Below are 23,071 nucleotides of genomic sequence, written 5' to 3' on the forward strand. Positions count from 1 at the left end.
AAATATCTTGCCCAGCAACAACAGTACAGCGGTGGGTAACGAGAGATTTAGAGGGATTTAAATTTGAGGCCTAGTATTTAGGCGCTGGGTGACAGGTATGGGTTTAGTGACAGAATTAGACTTGGAAATACACAGTAGCGGGTGTGTGTGAAGTTATTCTGAATGACCCAATGTGCACCTTCAATATTATATACCCTTTTTGGGATAGATTTCAAATAGCTCTGATATAGCAGGAACCACTAAATTATGAAATTGCTAAATTGGGAATTGTATTTCAACCCAGAACAAGAAATGTGCTTGAACGGACACTAAATAACTCGCCCAGCTACAGCACTAGGGACAGATTTAGCTGGATATAAATTTGAGGCCTAGTATTTAGGCGCTGGGTGACCGGTATGGATTTAGTGACAGAATTAGACTGGGATATGGCCAAAAAATGAACAGACTATTGCTGGTTAAATGCACTTGGTGTGACAGCTTCACCCTGATGTAGGCTTTAGCCAAAAAACAACCACACCATTGAGGGTTAAATGCACTTGGTGACAGGCGCAGCTTGCCCCTGATTTTGTATATGGCCAAAAAATGAACAGACTATTGCTGGTTAAATGCACTTGGTGTGACAGCTTCACCCTGATGTAGGCTTTAGCCAAAAAACAACCACACCATTGAGGGTTAAATGCACTTGGTGACAGGCGCAGCTTGCCCCTGATTTTGTATATGGCCAAAAAATGAACAGACTATTGCTGGTTAAATGCACTTGGTGTGACAGCTTCACCCTGATGTAGGCTTTAGCCAAAAAACAACCACACCATTGAGGGTTAAATGCACTTGGTGACAGGCGCAGCTTGCCCCTGATTTTGTATATGGCCAAAAAATGAACAGACTATTGCTGGTTAAATGCACTTGGTGTGACAGCTTCACCCTGATGTAGGCTTTAGCCAAAAAACAACCACACCATTGAGGGTTAAATGCACTTGGTGACAGGCGCAGCTTGCCCCTGATTTTGTATATGGCCAAAAAATGAACAGACTATTGCTGGTTAAATGCACTTGGTGTGACAGCTTCACCCTGATGTAGGCTTTAGCCAAAAAACAACCACACCATTGAGGGTTAAATGCACTTGGTCGCAGCTTGTGCTGGCGCACCACAAGACACAAAATGGCCGCCGATCACCCCAGAAAAATGAGACTGACAAACGGTCTGTGCAGCCTAAAAACAGTGAGCAATTGAGGATCAGCAGCTCAATGATCCACAGCTGCAGATCGATCAGTTAATCAAGTCCTTTGGAGGAGTTAATCTGCCTAATCTCGCCCTACTGTCGCAGCCGCAACCTCTCCCTACGCTAATCAGAGCAGAGTGACGGGCGGCGCTATGTGACTCCAGCTTAAATAGAGGCTGGGTCACATGGTGCTCTGGCCAATCACAGCCATGCCAATAGTAGGCATGGCTGTGATGGCCTCTTGGGGCAAGTAGTATGACGCTTGTTGATTGGCTGCTTTGCAGCCTTTCAAAAAGCGCCAAGAAAGCGTCACAAAAGCGCGAAGAAAGCGACGAACACCGAACCCGAACCCGGACTTTTACGAAAATGTCCGGGTTCGGGTCCGTGTCACGGACACCCCAAAATTCGGTACGAACCCGAACTATACAGTTCGAGTTCGCTCATCCCTACTCAGAATGCATCAGTCTGGCAGCGTCCAGCCTGCGCTCCGCTCAGCAGGCGGAAACTCCGCTCAGCAGGCCGTGCGGAGGCAAACGGATCCGTCCAGACTTACAATGTAAGTCAATGGGGACGGATCCGTTTGAAGATGACACACTATGGCTCAATCTTCAAACGGATCCGTCCCCCATTGACTTTACATTGAAAGTCTGGACGGATCCGTCTGAGGCTATTTTCACACTTAGAAATATTTTAACAATATAATGCAGACGGATCCGTACTGAACGAAGCCACCGTCTGCATTATATGAGCGGATCCGTCTGAGACGGATCCGCTCTGAACGCAAGTGTGAAAGTAGCCTTATTCGGGGGTAGGGCTGATATCTTTATAGTATATAGATTCTAGTGTATTATACTGTGCCCTGTATTTCCCTGTAGAAAATGATCCTTGGGAAACATAGCCCTCACCACTGACCACCAGGACCAGGTAGCATTCTGTCAGTACATGGCGGCCTCCCTCTCCGCCACGCTGCTCCGCTGTGTACTGGTGCTTATTCTGACACTAGGGCTGGGTTCACATCCCATTTGTGCCATCCATTTAATGTATACCAAAAATATATGCGTTACCAGATGCCTCAGACTGATGCCGTACAGTGGCGTCCGTTCACCATACAGTTCCATTGTAAAAAAACATATACGTTAATGTATGCATTTTTTACTTGACTCTGCAGGATACAAAAACGTGGAGTGCTGCACATTTGTATACATCAAACCGATAGGAAAAACGTGATGTAAACACACATTGGGGGGGAGAGGGTGTACTAAAATTTGCTGTGGGGCCCTAGCTACATCACTGCACATCTCCTTCTCTCCTCCAGGCCTGGCTCACTGCTGCAGCGGCCGGCGGAGAGAAGGAGCGCAGGGAGCTGCGGTTAGTGAATGACAGGACCGCCAGCGCCCCTGCAATGATAGGTATGTGAGGGGGCCACTGGGGGGGTCATTCATCACACTGTGTGGGCCCCTTACACAGTATAATGACTCCCAGTGCCCCCATTCAGTATAATGATCCCTATTGACTCTCCATTTAGCATAATGACCACCAGAGCCCCCATTAAATATAATAACCCCTCGTGCCCCCTCCATACAGTATAACCCCCAGTGTGGGGGCGACTGGGGGTCATTATTCTGAATGGAGGGTCACTGTGGGGTCATAATACTGTGAGGGCCCTTTACATAGTATAATGACCCCCAGTGTCCCCCATTTAATATAATGATCACCAATGACCCTCCATTCAGTATAATGACCCCCAGAGCCCCCTCCATACAGTATTCCCCCAGTGTGGGGGCTACTGGGGGTCATTATTCTGAATCGGGGCGACTGGGGGTTATTATTCTGAATGCAGGGCCACAGGTGGTCATTATACAGGGGGGGGGGGGAATTGGGGGTTCATTATACTGTGTAAAGGGCCACTAGTAGTCATTGTACTGTATAGGGGCCACTGGGGGTCATTATACCGTGTGGGAGCCACAGGGGGACATGTCAATGTAAAAAAATGCCTCATGGGAGCCCACTGGGATTTATCGCCCAAGGGCCCACATGAACCTGGAGCCGGCCCTGCTCGAAGTGGCAGACCAAGAAAAATCTCGGATAGACAGAAGCGACGAATGGTGAGAACAGTCAGAGTCAACCCACAGACCAGCACCAAAGACCTACAACATCATCTTGCTGCAGATGGAGTCACTGTGCATCGTTCGACCATTCGGCGCACTTTACACAAGCAGATGCTGTATGCGAGAGGGATGCAGAGGAAGCCTTTTCTCCGCCCACAGCACAAAAAGTGCCGCTTAAGGTGGGCTAAAGCACATTTGGACAAGCCAGCTTCATTTTGGAATAAGGTGCTGTGGACTGATGAAACTAAAATTGAGTTATTTGGCCATAACAAGGGGCGTTATGCATGGAGGAAAAAGAACACAGCATTCCAAGAAAAACACCTGCTACCTACAGTAAAATAGGGTGGCGGTCCCATCATGCTGTGGGGCTGTGTGGCCAGTGCAAGGACTGGGAATCTTGTCAAAGTTGAGGGACGCATGGATTCCACTCAGTATCAGCAGATTCTGGAGACCAATGTCCAGGAATTAGTGACAAAGCTGAAGCTGCGCCGGGGCTGGATCTTTCAACAAGACAACAACCCTAAACACTGCTCAAAATCCACTAAGGCATTTATGCAGAGGAACAAGTACAACGTTCTGGAATAGCCATCTCAGTCCCCAGACCTGAATATCATTGAAAATCTGTGGTGCGACTTAAAGAGAGCTGTCCATGCTCGGAAGCCATCAAACCTGAATGAACTAAAGATGTTTTGTAAAGAGGAATGGTCCAAAATACCTTTAACCAGAATCCAGACAGGAGGCAATTAGAGGTTGTAATTTCTGCAAAAGAGGATCTACTAAATATTGATTTCATTTCTTTTTTATGGTGCCCAAATGTATGCACCTGCCTAATTTTGTTTAAACAATTATAGCACACTTTCTGTAAATCCAATAAACTTCATTTCACTTCTCAAATATCACTGTGTGTGTCTCCTATATGATATATTTAACTGACATTTTTTATCGTAACAACCAACGATTTATACAGGAAAATCATGAGGATTAACAGGGTTGCCCAAACTTTCGCATCCCACTGTATATAGTACAGACCAAAAGTTTGGACACACCTTCTCATTCAAAGAGTTTTCTTTATTTTCATGACTATGAAAATTGTAGATTCACACTGAAGGCATCAAAACCATGAATTAACACATGTGGAATTATATACATAACAAAAAAGTGTGAAACAACCGAAAATGTGTCATATTATAGGTTCTTCAAAGTAGCCACCTTTTGCTTTGATTACTGCTTTGCACACTCTTGGCATTCTCTTGATGAGCTTCAAGAGGTAGTCACCTGAAATGGTCTTCCAACAGTCTTGAAGGAGTTCCCAGAGATGCTTAGCACTTGTTGGCCCTTTTGCCTTCACTCTGCGGTCCAGCTCACCCCAAACCATCTCGATTGGGTTCAGGTCCGGTCACTGTGGAGGCCAGGTCATCTGGCGCAGCACCCCATCACTCTCCTTCATGGTCAAATAGCCCTTACACAGCCTGGAGGTGTGTTTGGGGTCATTGTTCTGTTGAAAAATAAATGATGGTCCAACTAAACACAAACCGGATTGAATAGCATGCCGCTGCACGATGCTGTGGTAGCCATGCTGGTTCAGTATGCCTTCAATTTTGAATAAATCCCCAACAGTGTCACCAGAAAAGCACCCCCACACCATCACACCTCCTCCTCCATGCTTCACCGTGGGAACCAGGCATGTAGAGTCCATCGGTTCACCTTTTCTGCGTCGCACAAAGACACAGTGGTTGGAACCAAAGATCTAAAATTTGGACTCATCAGACCAAAGCACAGATTTCCACTGGTCTAATGTCCATTCCTTGTGTTCTTTAGCCCAAACAAGTCTCTTCTGCTTGTTGCCTGTCCTTAGCAGTGGTTTCCTAGCAGATATTCTACCACGAAGACCTGATTCACACAGTCTCCTCTTAACAGTTGTTCTAGAGATGTGTCTGCTGCTAGAACTCTGTGTGGCATTGACCTGGTCTCTAATCTGAGCTGCTGTTAACCTGCGATTTCTGAGGCCGGTGACTCGGGTGAACTTATCCTCCGCAGCAGAGGTGACTCTTGGTCTTCCTTTCCTGGGGCGGTCCGCATGTGAGCCAGTTTCTTTGTAGCGCTTGATGGTTTTTGTGACTGCACTTCGGGACACTTTCAAAGTTTTCCCAATTTTTCAGACTGACTGACCTTCATTTCTTAAAGTAATGATGGCCACTCGTTTTTCTTTACTTAGCTGCTTTTTTCTTGCCCTAATACAAATTCTAACAGTCTATTCAGTAGGACTATCAGCTGTGTATCCACCTGACTTCTCCACAACGCAACTGATGGTCCCAACCCCATTTATAAGGCAAGAAATCCCACTTATTAAACCTGACAGGGCACACCTGTGAAGTGAAAACAATTTCAGATGACTACCTCTTGAAGCTCATCAAGAGAATGCCAAGAGTGTGCAAAGCAGTAATCAAAGCAAAAGGTGGCTACTTTGAAGAACCTAGAATATGACATATTTTCAGTTGTTTCACACTTTTTGGTTATGTATATAATTCCACATGTGTTAATTCATAGTTTTGATGCCTTTAGTGTGAATCTACAATTTTCATAGTCATGAAAATAAAGAAAACTCTTTGAATGAGAAGGTGTGTCCAAACTTTTGGTCTGTACTGTATATATTTATAGTTTTTCTTGTGTTTTCTTACTCATGACAGGCCATTCAACGCCATATTGTTTGAAGATGAACAAAATCCTATGCGTAGAGACATATGATGCATTGGATTTCAAGCCAGGTCTTCAAGCAAGATGGTAGTGGCTGGCCCGCTGCAAGCAAATGGACTAGGTAATGGTTGATTTACATCTGCGTTCTGGATTCCGTTATGGCTTCCCGTTATAACATGGTTATAACAGAAAACAATGGAATCCATAAGACAGAAGGACGGATCCATTATACTGCCCATAGACTTGTATTATGACGGAATGCAAAACTAAAGCCTTTAAAAGGCATTCTGTCTTAATAGAAGTCTATGGGAATCATAACAGATCCGTCCCATTTCCGTTATGCAGAACGGAGAAAAAAGTCCTGTCGACAGGACTTTGTTTTCCGTCTTGCATAACGGGAACCAGACGGATCCGTTATGATTCCCATAGACTTCTATTAAGACGGATCAAAACGGAATGCCTCTTAAAGGCTTCCGTTTTGACTTCCGTCTTATGGATTCCGTTATTTTCCGTTATAACCATGTTATAATGGAAAGCCATAACGGAATCCAGAACACAGATGTGAACCCACCCTAGGTATGATTTATTTTATTTTATTTTACACACTGCTATTTATATCAAATGTCGTGATCAGCTATGATCGTGGCATCTGAGGGGTACAATGATGGGGAGCAGCGCAATCAGCGCACTCTGTCATTGCACCCACTACTTACAAAGAATTGCGCTTTGTCAAGAAACCTATTTTTTTGTAAGATTCGGCGAAGCAGCCAAATCAAATTTTTCAATTATTCGCTCATCTCTAGTAACCATGTTTGATCAATTTGAAGACAAGACATAAAACTCTGTATAATGTCACTACCTCCCACATTAATCTGTTATCCATGATTTTATCCACTTCATTTGGAATCCGCTTTTCTCCAGCAAATGGTCCAAACTTCTCTCCCTAATCACAAAGTAAAGAAGCCAAAATGAATATATTTCACAAAAACAGAAAAAAGAGAGAATTAAAAAAAGGAGAGAGTATCAAATAGAATAAAAAAAGAATAAATAATACAAATAATAATTCTTAGATTAGAAAACAAGGGGAAAAGTAGTAGGGCACACCACTATTCGGTTCCACATGGATAATTAATATAAACAATATTTATTAGTAATATACACTATTAAATAAACATACTTAAAATACACAAGCTAAAATTAATAAAAATGTTAAATACAATAGTATCAATGCTGTATTTTGACCAAAGTTTGTTGTATGGTAAAAAAGTGTCTTTCCAAACGGGTTATTTAACCCGGTCAATACCCCAATAGGTAAGGTCGCAATAGTAAAAGTGAACTTGATATTTGGATACAGTTTTTGAATAGTCACTTGTATCTGTGCGACTTAGTAGTCGTAACACTTGTATTATCACTACAATGTTGTTGCCTGTTATTAGGAATAAGCCGGAGCTGTTTTACTCACAGTTATATATGAAGTGATGCCGGCTTTTGTTGCATCACTGGTGGCCACTGAAGAAGGAGTCGTAGTCACTCCGAAACGCGTATGGTAACTACCCCATGAAATGAAGCACAATACCGGAGGATCAATAAGCGCTTAAAAAGAAAGAAAGACGCAAGGGATCGGTGAATTTTGGCTTATAAAAGCAAAGACCAGCCGGATATCTGCCTGCCTGGAAAGTCGACTCTTTTGGTAAAGTCTATCCCTGCGAGATATCCACTAAAGACGCAGAAGGAATATATTACCGATCGACTCCCAATACAGTACGGCTGTACATAATCACTGAGGATCCCGAATCCGCACTGAACTTAGTTGGAATCAAATCTCCACATACCGTATCGCTGCCTGTAAAGAACTTCATCACACGTGGGACGCCACCAGTGATGCAACAAAAGCCGGCATCACTTCATATATAACTGTGAGTAAAACAGCTCCGGCTTATTCCTAATAACAGGCAACAACATTGTAGCGATAATACAAGTGTTACGACTACTAAGTCGCACAGATACAAGTGACTATTCAAAAACTGTATCCAAATATCAAGTTCACTTTTACTATTGCGACCTTACCTATTGGGGTATTGATCGGGTTCAATAACCCGTTTGGAAAGACACTTTTTTACCATACAACAAACTTTGGTCAAAATACAGCATTGATACTATTGTATTTAACATTTTTATTAATTTTAGCTTGTGTATTTTAAGTATGTTTATTTAATAGTGTATATTATTAGTGTATATTCATATTTTAATTCTTAGATTAGGACTGCAGTGACTAAAGGTGCATTTACACGGCCCGAGAATCAGGCAGAGTATCGGGAATGACCTTTCCAGCAAATGGTCGTTCTTGACAATTTGGCCATGTTGATGTGCCACTAATCATCCTGTCGTTCATACAGGCACCACTGATCATGGCTTCAAGGCAGCAGATAGGTCTTTCTAAACAGCGTTCTGCTGCTCAGAAACCATGATTCTATATGAGGATAAGGGATTGCAATGGCGATCCCTTGTCCTCATATAGTAAAAGAAATTGCTGCATGTAATTGCATGGTCTCCTTCTCTCAACAAGGCGCTGACAATCAGCCGCTCAGTCGGCCAGTGTAATTCCAGCTTTAGGGCCCTGTTTTGAAATTAAAGGTCCATTTGTGCCACAACTCTGTGCTAGGAGATCACTGGACATTGTCCTAGGCACTGTTAAACATTATTTTTTTCACACTACTCAATGTGTAAAATTGCACATAGACTGATGATGGAGGTCATACAAGAAAGGGAAGACACATATAGGTTAACTCCGTGTACAGTCCTCCTGTGTCTACTAAACTGCATTGATATCTCCAGAAATTTTTGGTATACACTATGTACAATAGATTAATTTATCTTTACAAGTTGTGTTAAAAGTGTGGGCAGAGTGGTTTAGTCATCAGCTAACAGCCACAGAGCTCCTTACAGGTTCAAGTGTTGGATAGGGCACAAGACTAAGGCTAGCTCCACACCTGCGCTAAAGTTAGTTCACCATAACCAGCCTACGGTAGCTGTATACTGCCATGCACCTCCAGACTCCATTGACCCCATTGACTATAATTGGATCCTGCAGGGATCCGGACAGTTTCTGGCATGAGCGCCAGGTTTCAACTTGACAAAAAACGGTTCATGCACAGGTTTTTTGTCATGTTGAATGCCAGCATGGGGGTGGTCCTAGCCTAAGGACTTTTTCACACCAGCATGTCCCTTGCAGGAATAACACTCCTTGTGAGAGATTGTAAGGTCTGGGCTACAGAAGCTCACAACATTATCATGAGTGATAATGCTGTGTGCCTATGCCTGACCTTTCTGTAACAGAATCATACTGACAGCTTTATGTCACTATGATTCCGGTACAGAAAGGTCAGGCAGAGGCACACAGCATTATCAATCATGATAATGTTGTGGGCTTCTGTAGACCAGATCGCACAATCTCTCTCTCACATGGAACGTGATTCCCTCAAGGGATATGCTTGTGTGAAAGAGCCCTCAGAGATTTATCATTGCTATGCCTCTGACTGACAGCTGAATCATGGATACATACTGTACAATACAGATTAAAACCCATAAATATATGAAGTACTTACATAAATAGCATACATATAGGGACTATGAATCAGTATTTTTTTGTTTTACTCCAAGAATCACATCTGCAATCTTGGTGTGTTATGTTTTACAGAGATCTTTTCTTCACAACATTTTGTAACACAGTGGGTGGGGACCAACTGTGTCAATGAATACATTTAGCATAGTGCTACTCCAAAGGGCATTACATATATGTAAGTGCCCCTTGTTTTCACCCTTTTACCTTTATACATGGTTCTGGTCTTCACTGAACGGAAGCGACCAGGCCATTACCTCCTGGAATAGTCTCTGTTCAACAGCTGACCCAAGCAGGTCAAAAGACAACGTTGCATGGCACCAAAAGGGACAGGCAGAATTGTGGTCAATGGACAAGCTGAGTTGGGTGCAGGTAGAGTTTATTCAAACCAGTGAATAGGCCAAAGATGGGACATAATCAGTAAAATAAGCAGGTGGAGGTCAAGGAGTAGGAACAGGTACAACAAAGTGAACAGGCAGAGGTCAGGCACAGAAGATCAGATGACACTAAACACATGTTTGCAGATAAACTAGGAACCTTTTTGCTTTGGCATCCTTAGAAGAATCACACAAATGTCAATGTTTAAAAAAAAGTGCACAGGTGTTTGTATGGGATAGTGAACCCACTGTATCATATAGGGTCACTATAGTTTATTTTTTAAAACTCATTTTGGATCCAATTTAGTCAAATTGGCCCTCAAATTCAATTTGGTCCGAGGAAATTTGACCAAAATTGAAAGTGCCCCAATTTCTCTGAAAAGTTGAGTATGACACTTTAAAGGCAACCTGTCATCAACTTTATGCTGCCCATACTAACAGCAGCATAAAGTAGAGACAGGTGAGTTGATTTAAGCAGTCTGTCATTTAAAAGTTAAAAGTAAGTGGTTGCCGAGAACCCACATCACAATCATTGTAAACTGGCCCTGGAAAAGAGTCCCGGCCACCTGAGAAGAGTCATGGTTATTCATAAATTCCTGCTCTCCCTGCCCACCTGCTGATGACTGACGGTCTTCTACCTAGTTTTCTCCCTTTCTCTCTAGGAGAGAACTGCCAATCATCAGCAGATGGGCGGGAGAGCAGGAGATTATAATAACCATGACTCTTCTCAGGTAGATTTGACTCTTCTCAAGGCCGGTGCTGCAATGATTATGATGCTGGTTCTCAGCAACCACTTACTTTTAGCTCATGAGGGACACACCGCTGAAATCAGCATTTCTGTCACTACTTTATGCTGCCCTCAGTGAGATCAGCATAAAGTTGATGACAGGTTCCCTTTAAGGTCTCCTAGGACTGTATCCAACCCCTTTCATGCTCTATAATGCTAAGACAGTATAAGTAATGTCAAAGTGACAGCAACATATATGACTATGGGTAAACAGATGGTAGCCGGTGGTAACAAACATTCTGTTTAATAACTCAATGCACTCTCTGATTTTCTATCAAATTAAAAAGTGGTCTATAAATTATGCCTTTTAGTTGGCAGATGCTGTCTTCTGATCTGTAAAATGTAGACCACCACTGTGAGAGCTTTGTGAGTGATGAATCATCAGTTTCAGATTCGCCCAAATTAGAATCTTTTGGGAAATTTGTAATAAATTTGATTTGTGTAGAATCTATTCACTCATCTCTAGTGGTCAACTAATAATAACCGTAGTAACCCATAATGTCTACATCTATGTTTCTTCAGTTGATACCATAGTAACAGTAAGTGCAAGTTTTGCATAGCATATATAGTCAATACCTCTTCTAGAACACTTCAAGTCTGCTCATACTTTTCTGGAATTCAAGGAAGTCCAATATTTTATTTATTTTTGGTTCTTTTTGAGGCTGTGAGGTCTAATTTGTTTTTCACTATATCTTAGACATTTGACGTAGGAATTGGTTCTTTTGGTATTTCTAAATCGGGTCTGCCAATATTCTATCCTGCATGGAATTGGTATCTTTATTGTTGGGGTCTATATCTATGAATTCTATTATATATAAAAGCAAAAAACGGAACAGCACCTCCTGAGACAAATCGTAGGTGCAAGCTACCCGGCAATAATACAGCAAACAAATAAAGTAGCAGCACACTACTAAATGCACTAAGACTGAGTGAACAGGTGAATGTATTGACCCTGTTTACACATTCACCTGTTCACTCAGTCTTAGTGCATTTAGTGGTGTGCTGCTACTTTATTTGTTTGCTATATTATTGCCTGGTAGCTTGCACCTGCGATTTGTCTCAGGAGGTGCTGTTCCGTTTTTTGCTTATATGTATATTATAGAGGACCAGGCATCCTCTTTGGAACTTAGCACTCCCCGCCCATCCCCCAACCCTTGGTGTTTTTAATCAGAATGAAAATGGAGCTGGACCCTCCATGTTAGAGTAGGTCCCACCTGATAAGAAGCTACCTTGTCGTCTGGTAGGTGGGCCCGACATATTTTTGATCAATAATATGCGCTAAGAGCCTCTTCACTGCTTTGCAGTAAGTATTGGCGTCATGTATTTGACCCTGTTCACACATTCACTTGTTCACTCAGTCTTAGTGCATTTAGTGGTGTGCTGCTACTTTATTTGTTTGCTATATATATATATGTACAGTACAGACCAAAAGTTTGGACACACCTTTTCATTCAAAGAGTTTTCTTTATTTTCATGACTATGAAAATTGTAGATTCACACAGAAGGCATCAAAACTATGGATTAACACATGTGGAATTATATACATAACAAAAAAGTGTGAAACAACTGAAAATATGTCATATCCTAGGTTCTTCAAAGTAGCCACCTTTTGCTTTGATTACTGCTTTGCACACTCTTGGCATTCTCTTGATGAGCTTCAAGAGGTAGTCACCTGAAATGGTTTTCACTTCATAGGTGTGCCCTGTCAGGTTTAATTAGGGATTTCTTGCCTTATAAATGGGGTTTGGACCATCAGTTGCGTTGTGGAGAAGTCAGGTGGATACACAGCTGATAGTCCTACTGAATAGACTGTTAGAATTTGTATTATGGCAAGAAAAAAGCAGCTAAGTAAAGAAAAACGAGTGGCCATCATTAGTTTAAGAAATGAAGGTCAGTCAGTCCGAAAAATTGGGAAAACTTTGAAAGTGTCCCCAAGTGCAGTCACAAAAACCATCAAGCGCTACAAAGAAACTGGCTCACATGCGGACCGCCCCAGGAAAGGAAGACCAAGAGTCACCTCTGCTGCGGAAGATAAGTTCATCCGAGTCACCAGCCTCAGAAATCGCAGGTTAACAGCAGCTCAGATTAGAGACCAGTTCAATGCCACACAGAGTTCTAGCAGCAGAAACATCTCTAGAACAACTGTTAAGAGGAGACTGTGTGAATCAGGCCTTCATGGTAGAATATCTGCTAGGAAACCACTGCTAAGGACAGGCAACAAGCAGAAGAGACTTGTTTGGGCTAAAGAACACAAGGAATGGACATTAGACCAGTGGAAATCTGTGCTTTGGTCTGATGAGTCTAAATTTGAGATCTTTGGTTCCAACCACCGTGTCTTTGTGTGACGCAGAAAAGGTGAACGGATGGACTCTACATGCCTTGTTCCCACCGTGGAGCATGGAGGAGGAGGTGTGATGGTGTGGGGGTGCTTTGCTGGTGACACTGTGGGGGATTTATTCAAAATTGAAGGCATACTGAACCAGCATGGCTACCACAGCATCTTGCAGCGGCATGCTATTCCATCCGGTTTGCTTTAGTTGGACCATCATTTATTTTTCAACAGGACAATTACCCCAAACACACCTCCAGGCTGTGTAAAGGCTATTTGACCATGAAGGAGAGTGATGGGGTGCTGCGCCAGATGACCTGCCCTCCACAGTGACCGGAATTGAACCCAATCGAGATGGTTTGGGGTGAGCTGGACCGCAGAGTGAAGGCAAAAGGGCCAAAAAGTGCTAAACATCTCTGGGAACAACTTCAAGACTGTTGGAAGACCATTTCAGGTGACTACCTCTTGAAGCTCATCAAGAGAATGCCAAGAGTGTGCAAAGCAGTAATCAAAGCAAAAGGTGGCTACTTTGAAGAACCTAGAATATGACATATTTTCGGTTGTTTCACACTTTTTTGTTATGTATATAATTCCACATGTGTTAATTCATAGTTTTGATGCCTTCAGTGTGAATCTACAATTTTCATAGTCATGAAAATAAAGAGAACTCTTTGAATGAGAAGGTGTGTCCAAACTTTTGGTCTGTACTGTGTATATATATATATATATATATATATATATGCATCTTAAAGAGGGTTTCCCAAAAGGGAATATCACCTATCTACAGGATAGCTAATAAAAGTCTGATCACTGGGGACCCCAAATCTGGGATCTCACGATTACTTGCGCTCGAGCCCAGCCTTCCTTCAGTGCACAACAGTTTGATTGGAGCTGCTGGTGAGCATGAGTACTGCCATTGTACTAGATATCTATGGGGATGACAGGAAAATCCAAGTACAGAACTATCCTTTGGACTGATAATTCAAGACTATTGTTGAAAAACCACTTTGGATCAGTGAGAGACATAGCATGAGATATTTGCAGAGAGCATACAGAAGAGTTCACCTCTGGAGCTTTCCAGGGCTTAAATATTGATGACATGTCTGTAGAATCCATTAATAAGTTATCAATGTATCATAGAGGGGTTTAATCCCTATGGAATCACTGTCGATCACTTTAATTGACTTAAATTGGAATAAACTACAGTACTAACCATAACCTCTCATACAGATAAGTTGCTGTGCCTGTGAAAGCAATAAACGGGATGCAGTACTCTCACATGTAAGTGTGGTAGTGAGTATGTACGAATATCTTGAAATTAGTATTGAGTCCAATTCTAAAGAATCAGTCAGCAGATTAAATTCAGGTATGAATACTTGTGACTAGGGATGAGCGAACTCGAACTGTATAGTTCGGGTTCGTACCGAATTTTGGGGTGTCCGTGACACGGACCCGAACCCGGACATTTTCGTAAAAGTCCGGGTTCGGGTTCGGTGTTCGTCGCTTTCTTCGCGCTTTTGTGACGCTTTCTTGGCGCTTTTTGAAAGGCTGCAAAGCAGCCAATCAACAAGCGTCATACTACTTGCCCCAAGAGGCCATCACAGCCATGCCTACTATTGGCATGGCTGTGATTGGCCAGAGCACCATGTGACCCAGCCTCTATTTAAGCTGGAGTCACATAGCGCCGCCCGTCACTCTGCTCTGATTAGCGTAGGGAGAGGTTGCGGCTGCGACAGTAGGGCGAGATTAGGCAGATTAACTCCTCCAAAGGACTTGATTAACTGATCGATCTGCAGCTGTGGATCATTGAGCTGCTGATCCTCAATTGCTCACTGTTTTTAGGCTGCACAGACCGTTTGTCAGTCTCATTTTTCTGGGGTGATCGGCGGCCATTTTGTGTCTTGTGGTGCGCCAGCACAAGCTGCGACCAAGTGCATTTAACCCTCAATGGTGTGGTTGTTTTTTGGCTAAAGCCTACATCAGGGTGAAGCTGTCACACCAAGTGCATTTAACCAGCAATAGTCTGTTCATTTTTTGGCCATATACAAAATCAGGGGCAAGCTGCGCCTGTCACCAAGTGCATTTAACCCTCAATGGTGTGGTTGTTTTTTGGCTAAAGCCTACATCAGGGTGAAGCTGTCACACCAAGTGCATTTAACCAGCAATAGTCTGTTCATTTTTTGGCCATATACAAAATCAGGGGCAAGCTGCGCCTGTCACCAAGTGCATTTAACCCTCAATGGTGTGGTTGTTTTTTGGCTAAAGCCTACATCAGGGTGAAGCTGTCACACCAAGTGCATTTAACCAGCAATAGTCTGTTCATTTTTTGGCCATATACAAAATCAGGGGCAAGCTGCGCCTGTCACCAAGTGCATTTAACCCTCAATGGTGTGGTTGTTTTTTGGCTAAAGCCTACATCAGGGTGAAGCTGTCACACCAAGTGCATTTAACCAGCAATAGTCTGTTCATTTTTTGGCCATATCCCAGTCTAATTCTGTCACTAAATCCATACCGGTCACCCAGCGCCTAAATACTAGGCCTCAAATTTATATCCAGCTAAATCTGTCCCTAGTGCTGTAGCTGGGCGAGTTATTTAGTGTCCGTTCAAGCACATTTCTTGTTCTGGGTTGAAATACAATTCCCAATTTAGCAATTTCATAATTTAGTGGTTCCTGCTATATCAGAGCTATTTGAAATCTATCCCAAAAAGGGTATATAATATTGAAGGTGCACATTGGGTCATTCAGAATAACTTCACACACACCCGCTACTGTGTATTTCCAAGTCTAATTCTGTCACTAAACCCATACCTGTCACCCAGCGCCTAAATACTAGGCCTCAAATTTAAATCCCTCTAAATCTCTCGTTACCCACCGCTGTACTGTTGTTGCTGGGCAAGATATTTAGTGTCCGTCAAAGCACATTTTTTGTTCTGGGTTGAAGTACAATTCCCAATTTAGCAATTTCATAATTTAGTGGTTTCTGCTATATCAGAGCTATTTGAAATCTATCCCTAAAAGGGTATATAATATTGAAGGTGCACATAGGGTCATTCAGAATAACTTCACACACACGCTTCTGTGCATTTCCAAGTCTAATTCTGTCACTAAATCCATACCGGTGACCCAGCGCCTAAATACTAGGCCTCAAATTTAAATCCCTCTAAATCTCTCGTTACCCACCGCTGTACTGTTGTTGCTGGGCAAGATATTTAGTGTCCGTCAAAGCACATTTTTTGTTCTGGGTTGAAGTACAATTCCCAATTTAGCAATTTCATAATTTAGTGGTTTCTGCTATATCAGAGCTATTTGAAATCTATCCCTAAAAGGGTATATAATATTGAAGGTGCACATAGGGTCATTCAGAATAACTTCACACACACCGCTTCTGTGCATTTCCAAGTCTAATTCTGTCACTAAATCCATACCGGTGACCCAGCGCCTAAATACTAGGCCTCAAATTTAAATCCCTCTAAATCTCTCGTTACCCACCGCTGTACTGTTGTTGCTGGGCAAGATATTTAGTGTCCGTCAAAGCACATTTTTTGTTCTGGGTTGAAGTACAATTCCCAATTTAGCAATTTCATAATTTAGTGGTTTCTGCTATATCAGAGCTATTTGAAATCTATCCCTAAAAGGGTATATAATATTGAAGGTGCACATAGGGTCATTCAGAATAACTTCACACACACGCTTCTGTGCATTTCCAAGTCTAATTCTGTCACTAAATCCATACCGGTGACCCAGCGCCTAAATACTAGGCCTCAAATTTAAATCCCTCTAAATCTCTCGTTACCCACCGCTGTACTGTTGTTGCTGGGCAAGATATTTAGTGTCCGTCAAAGCACATTTTTTGTTCTGGGTTGAAGTACAATTCCCAATTTAGCAATTTCATAATTTAGTGGTTTCTGCTATATCAGAGCTATTTGAAATCTATCCCTAAAAGGGTATATAATATTGAAGGTGCACATAGGGTCATTCAGAATAACTTCACACACACGCTTCTGTGCATTTCCAAGTCTAATTCTGTCACTAAATCCATACCGGTGACCCAGCGCCTAAATACTAGGCCTCAAATTTAAATCCCTCTAAATCTCTCGTTACCCACCGCTGTACTGTTGTTGCTGGGCAAGATATTTAGTGTCCGTCAAAGCACATTTTTTGTTCTGGGTTGAAGTACAATTCCCAATTTAGCAATTTCATAATTTAGTGGTTTCTGCTATATCAGAGCTATTTGAAATCTATCCCTAAAAGGGTATATAATATTGAAGGTGCACATAGGGTCATTCAGAATAACTTCACACACACCGCTACTGTGTATTTCCAAGTCTAATTCTGTCACTAAATCCATACCTGTCACCCAGCGCCTAAATACTAGGCCTCAAATTTAAATCCCTCTAAATCTCTCGTTACCCACCGCTGTACTGTTGTTGCTGGGCAAGATATTTAGTGTCCGTCAAAGCACATTTTTTGTTCTGGGTTGAAGTACAATTCCCAATTTAGCAATTTCATAATTTAGTGGTTTCTGCTATATCAGAGCTATTTGAAATCTATCCCTAAAAGGGTATATAATATTGAAGGTGCACATAGGGTCATTCAGAATAACTTCACACACACGCTTCTGTGCATTTCCAAGTCTAATTCTGTCACTAAATCCATACCGGTGACCCAGCGCCTAAATACTAGGCCTCAAATTTAAATCCCTCTAAATCTCTCGTTACCCACCGCTGTACTGTTGTTGCTGGGCAAGATATTTAGTGTCCGTCAAAGCACATTTTTTGTTCTGGGTTGAAGTACAATTCCCAATTTAGCAATTTCATAATTTAGTGGTTTCTGCTATATCAGAGCTATTTGAAATCTATCCCTAAAAGGGTATATAATATTGAAGGTGCACATAGGGTCATTCAGAATAACTTCACACACACGCTTCTGTGCATTTCCAAGTCTAATTCTGTCACTAAATCCATACCGGTGACCCAGCGCCTAAATACTAGGCCTCAAATTTAAATCCCTCTAAATCTCTCGTTACCCACCGCTGTACTGTTGTTGCTGGGCAAGATATTTAGTGTCCGTCAAAGCACATTTTTTGTTCTGGGTTGAAGTACAATTCCCAATTTAGCAATTTCATAATTTAGTGGTTTCTGCTATATCAGAGCTATTTGAAATCTATCCCTAAAAGGGTATATAATATTGAAGGTGCACATAGGGTCATTCAGAATAACTTCACACACACGCTTCTGTGCATTTCCAAGTCTAATTCTGTCACTAAATCCATACCGGTGACCCAGCGCCTAAATACTAGGCCTCAAATTTAAATCCCTCTAAATCTCTCGTTACCCACCGCTGTACTGTTGTTGCTGGGCAAGATATTTAGTGTCCGTCAAAGCACATTTTTTGTTCTGGGTTGAAGTACAATTCCCAATTTAGCAATTTCATAATTTAGTGGTTTCTGCTATATCAGAGCTATTTGAAATCTATCCCTAAAAGGGTATATAATATTGAAGGTGCACATAGGGTCATTCAGAATAACTTCACACACACGCTTCTGTGCATTTCCAAGTCTAATTCTGTCACTAAATCCATACCGGTGACCCAGCGCCTAAATACTAGGCCTCAAATTTAAATCCCTCTAAATCTCTCGTTACCCACCGCTGTACTGTTGTTGCTGGGCAAGATATTTAGTGTCCGTCAAAGCACATTTTTTGTTCTGGGTTGAAGTACAATTCCCAATTTAGCAATTTCATAATTTAGTGGTTTCTGCTATATCAGAGCTATTTGAAATCTATCCCTAAAAGGGTATATAATATTGAAGGTGCACATAGGGTCATTCAGAATAACTTCACACACACGCTTCTGTGCATTTCCAAGTCTAATTCTGTCACTAAATCCATACCGGTGACCCAGCGCCTAAATACTAGGCCTCAAATTTAAATCCCTCTAAATCTCTCGTTACCCACCGCTGTACTGTTGTTGCTGGGCAAGATATTTAGTGTCCGTCAAAGCACATTTTTTGTTCTGGGTTGAAGTACAATTCCCAATTTAGCAATTTCATAATTTAGTGGTTCCTGCTATATCAGAGCTATTTGAAATCTATCCCTAAAAGGGTATATAATATTGAAGGTGCACATTGGGTCATTCAGAATAACTTCACACACACCCGCTACTGTGTATTTCCAAGTCTAATTCTGTCACTAAACCCATACCTGTCACCCAGCGCCTAAATACTAGGCCTCAAATTTAAATCCCTCTAAATCTCTCGTTACCACCGCTGTACTGTTGTTGCTGGGCAAGATATTTAGTGTCCGTCAAAGCACATTTTTTGTTCTGGGTTGAAGTACAATTCCCAATTTAGCAATTTCATAATTTAGTGGTTCCTGCTATATCAGAGCTATTTGAAATCTATCCCAAAAAGGGTATATAATATTCAAGGTGCACATTGGGTCATTCAGAATAACTTCACACACACGCTTCTGTGCATTTCCAAGTCTAATTCTGTCACTAAATCCATACCGGTCACCCAGCGCCTAAATACTAGGCCTCAAATTTATATCCCGCTGAATTTGAATACAATACATTGGGCCAAATAATATATTTGTTGTTGTGGTGAACCATAACAATGAGAAAAACATCTAGTAAGGGACGCGGACGTGGACATGGTCGTGGTGGTGTTAGTGGACCCTCTGGTGCTGGGAGAGGACGTGGCCGTTCTGCCACATCCACACGTCCTAGTGTACCAACTACCTCAGGTCCCAGTAGCCGCCAGAATTTACAGCGATATATGGTGGGGCCCAATGCCGTTCTAAGGATGGTAAGGCCTGAGCAGGTACAGGCATTAGTCAATTGGGTGGCCGACAGTGGATCCAGCACGTTCACATTATCTCCCACCCAGTCTTCTGCAGAAAGCGCACAGATGGCGCCTGAAAACCAACCCCATCAGTCTGTCACATCACCCCCATGCATACCAGGGAAACTGTCTCAGCCTCAAGTTATGCAGCAGTCTCTTATGCTGTTTGAAGACTCCGCTGGCAGGGTTTCCCAAGGGCATCCACCTAGCCCTTCCCCAGCGGTGAAAGACATAGAATGCACTGACGCACAACCACTTATGTTTCCTGATGATGAGGACATGGGAATACCACCTCAGCATGTCTCTGATGATGACGAAACACAGGTGCCAACTGCTGCGTCTTTCTGCAGTGTGCAGACTGAACAGGAGGTCAGGGATCAAGACTGGGTGGAAGACGATGCAGGGGACGATGAGGTCCTAGACCCCACATGGAATGAAGGTCGTGCCACTGACTTTCACAGTTCGGAGGAAGAGGCAGTGGTGAGACCGAGCCAACAGCGTAGCAAAAGAGGGAGCAGTGGGCAAAAGCAGAACACCCGCCGCCAAGAGACTCCGCCTGCTACTGACCGCCGCCATCTGGGACCGAGCACCCCAAAGGCAGCTTCAAGGAGTTCCCTGGCATGGCACTTCTTCAAACAATGTGCTGACGACAAGACCCGAGTGGTTTGCACGCTGTGCCATCAGAGCCTGAAGCGAGGCATTAACGTTCTGAACCTGAGCACAACCTGCATGACCAGGCACCTGCATGCAAAGCATGAACTGCAGTGGAGTAAACACCTTAAAACCAAGGAAGTCACTCAGGCTCCCCCTGCTACCTCTTCTGCTGCTGCCGCCTCGGCCTATTCTGCTGCTGCCGCCTCGGCCTCTTCCTCCGCCTCTGGAGGAACGTTGGCACCTGCCGCCCAGCAAACAGGGGATGTACCACCAACACCACCACCACCACCTCCGTCACCAAGCGTCTCAACCATGTCACACGCCAGCGTTCAGCTCTCCATCTCACAAACATTTGATAGAAAGCGTAAATTCCCACCTAGCCACCCTCGATCCCTGGCCCTGAATGCCAGCATTTCTAAACTACTGGCCTATGAAATGCTGTCATTTAGGCTGGTGGACACAGACAGCTTCAAACAGCTCATGTCGCTTGCTGTCCCACAGTATGTTGTTCCCAGCCGGCACTACTTCTCCAAGAGAGCCGTGCCTTCCCTGCACAACCAAGTATCCGATAAAATCAAGTGTGCACTGCGCAACGCCATCTGTAGCAAGGTCCACCTAACCACAGATACGTGGACCAGTAAGCACGGCCAGGGACGCTATATCTCCCTAACTGCACACTGGGTAAATGTAGTGGCAGCTGGGCCCCAGGCGGAGAGCTGTTTGGCGCACGTCCTGCCGCCGCCAAGGATCGCAGGGCAACATTCTTTGCCTCCTGTTGCCACCTCCTCCTTCTCGGCTTCCTCCTCCTCTTCTTCCACCTGCTCATCCAGTCAGCCACACACCTTCACCACCAACTTCAGCACAGCCCGGGGTAAACGTCAGCAGGCCATTCTGAAACTCATATGTTTGGGGGACAGGCCCCACACCGCACAGGAGTTGTGGCGGGGTATTGAACAACAGACCGACGAGTGGTTGCTGCCGGTGAGCCTCAAGCCCGGCCTGGTGGTGTGTGATAATGGGCGAAATCTCGTTGCAGCTCTGGGACTAGCCAATTTGACGCACATCCCTTGCTTGGCGCATGTGCTGAATTTGGTGGTGCAGAAGTTCATTCACAACTACCCCGACATGTCAGAGCTGCTGCATAAAGTGCGGGCCGTCTGTTCGCGCTTCCGGCGTTCACATCCTGCCGCTGCTCGCCTGTCTGCGCTACAGCGTAACTTCGGCCTTCCCGCTCACCGCCTCATATGCGACGTGCCCACCAGGTGGAACTCCACCTTGCACATGCTGGACAGACTGTGCGAGCAGCAGCAGGCCATAGTGGAGTTTCAGCTGCAGCACGCACGGGTCAGTCGCACTACAGAACAGCACCACTTCACCACCAATGACTGGGCCTCCATGCGAGACCTGTGTGCCCTGTTGCGCTGTTTCGAGTACTCCACCAACATGGCCAGTGGCGATGACACCGTTATCAGCGTTACAATACCACTTCTATGTCTCCTTGAGAAAACACTTAGGGCGATGATGGAACAGGAGGTGGCCCAGGAGGAGGAGGAGGAGGATGAGGAAGAGGGGTCATTTTTAGCACTTTCAGGCCAGTCTCTTCGAAGTGACTCAGAGGGAGGTTTTTTGCAACAGCAGAGGCCAGGTACAAATGTGGCCAGCCAGGGCCCACTACTGGAGGACGAGGAGGACGAGGATGAGGAGGAGGTGGAGGAGGATGAGGATGAAGCATGGTCACAGCGGGGTGGCACCCAACGCAGCTCGGGTCCATCACTGGTGCGTGGCTGGGGGGAAAGGCAGGACGATGACGATACGCCTCCCACAGAGGACAGCTTGTCCTTACCCCTGGGCAGCCTGGCACACATGAGCGACTACATGCTGCAGTGCCTGCGCAACGACAGCAGAGTTGCCCACATTTTAACCTGTGCGGACTACTGGGTTGCCACCCTGCTGGATCCACGCTACAAAGACAATGTGCCCACCTTACTTCCTACACTGGAGCGTGATAGGAAGATGCGCGAGTACAAGCGCACGTTGGTAGACGCGCTACTGAGAGCATTCCCAAATGTCACAGGGGAACAAGTGGAAGCCCAAGGCCAAGGCAGAGGAGGAGCAAGAGGTCGCCAAGGCAGCTGTGTCACGGCCAGCTCCTCTGAGGGCAGGGTTAGCATGGCAGAGATGTGGAAAACTTTTGTCAACACGCCACAGCTAACTGCACCACCACCTGATACGCAACGTGTTAGCAGGAGGCAACATTTCACTAACATGGTGGAACAGTACGTGTGCACACCCCTCCACGTACTGACTGATGGTTCGGCCCCATTCAACTTCTGGGTCTCTAAATTGTCCACGTGGCCAGAGCTAGCCTTTTATGCCTTGGAGGTGCTGGCCTGCCCGGCAGCCAGCGTTTTGTCTGAACGTGTATTCAGCACGGCAGGGGG

General features: G+C 44.1%; 1 protein-coding gene across 5 annotated transcripts in view; it reads right to left on the minus strand.

Moving 5' to 3' along the window:
* PRDM5 (PR/SET domain 5) overlaps positions 1-23,071 on the minus strand; it is a 275,642-nt gene that overhangs the window by 250,008 nt on the left and 2,563 nt on the right. For all 5 annotated transcript variants that reach the window (XM_044270343.1, XM_044270578.1, XM_044270496.1 and 2 more), the window contains exon 3: positions 6,881-6,964. In XM_044270343.1, the coding sequence (XP_044126278.1) occupies positions 6,881-6,964 (84 nt within the window). The remainder of the gene's footprint in view (positions 1-6,880; positions 6,965-23,071) is intronic.

This window comes from Bufo gargarizans, chromosome 1, assembly GCF_014858855.1.
Source record: "Bufo gargarizans isolate SCDJY-AF-19 chromosome 1, ASM1485885v1, whole genome shotgun sequence".
Classification (NCBI taxonomy): Eukaryota; Metazoa; Chordata; class Amphibia; order Anura; family Bufonidae; genus Bufo; species Bufo gargarizans.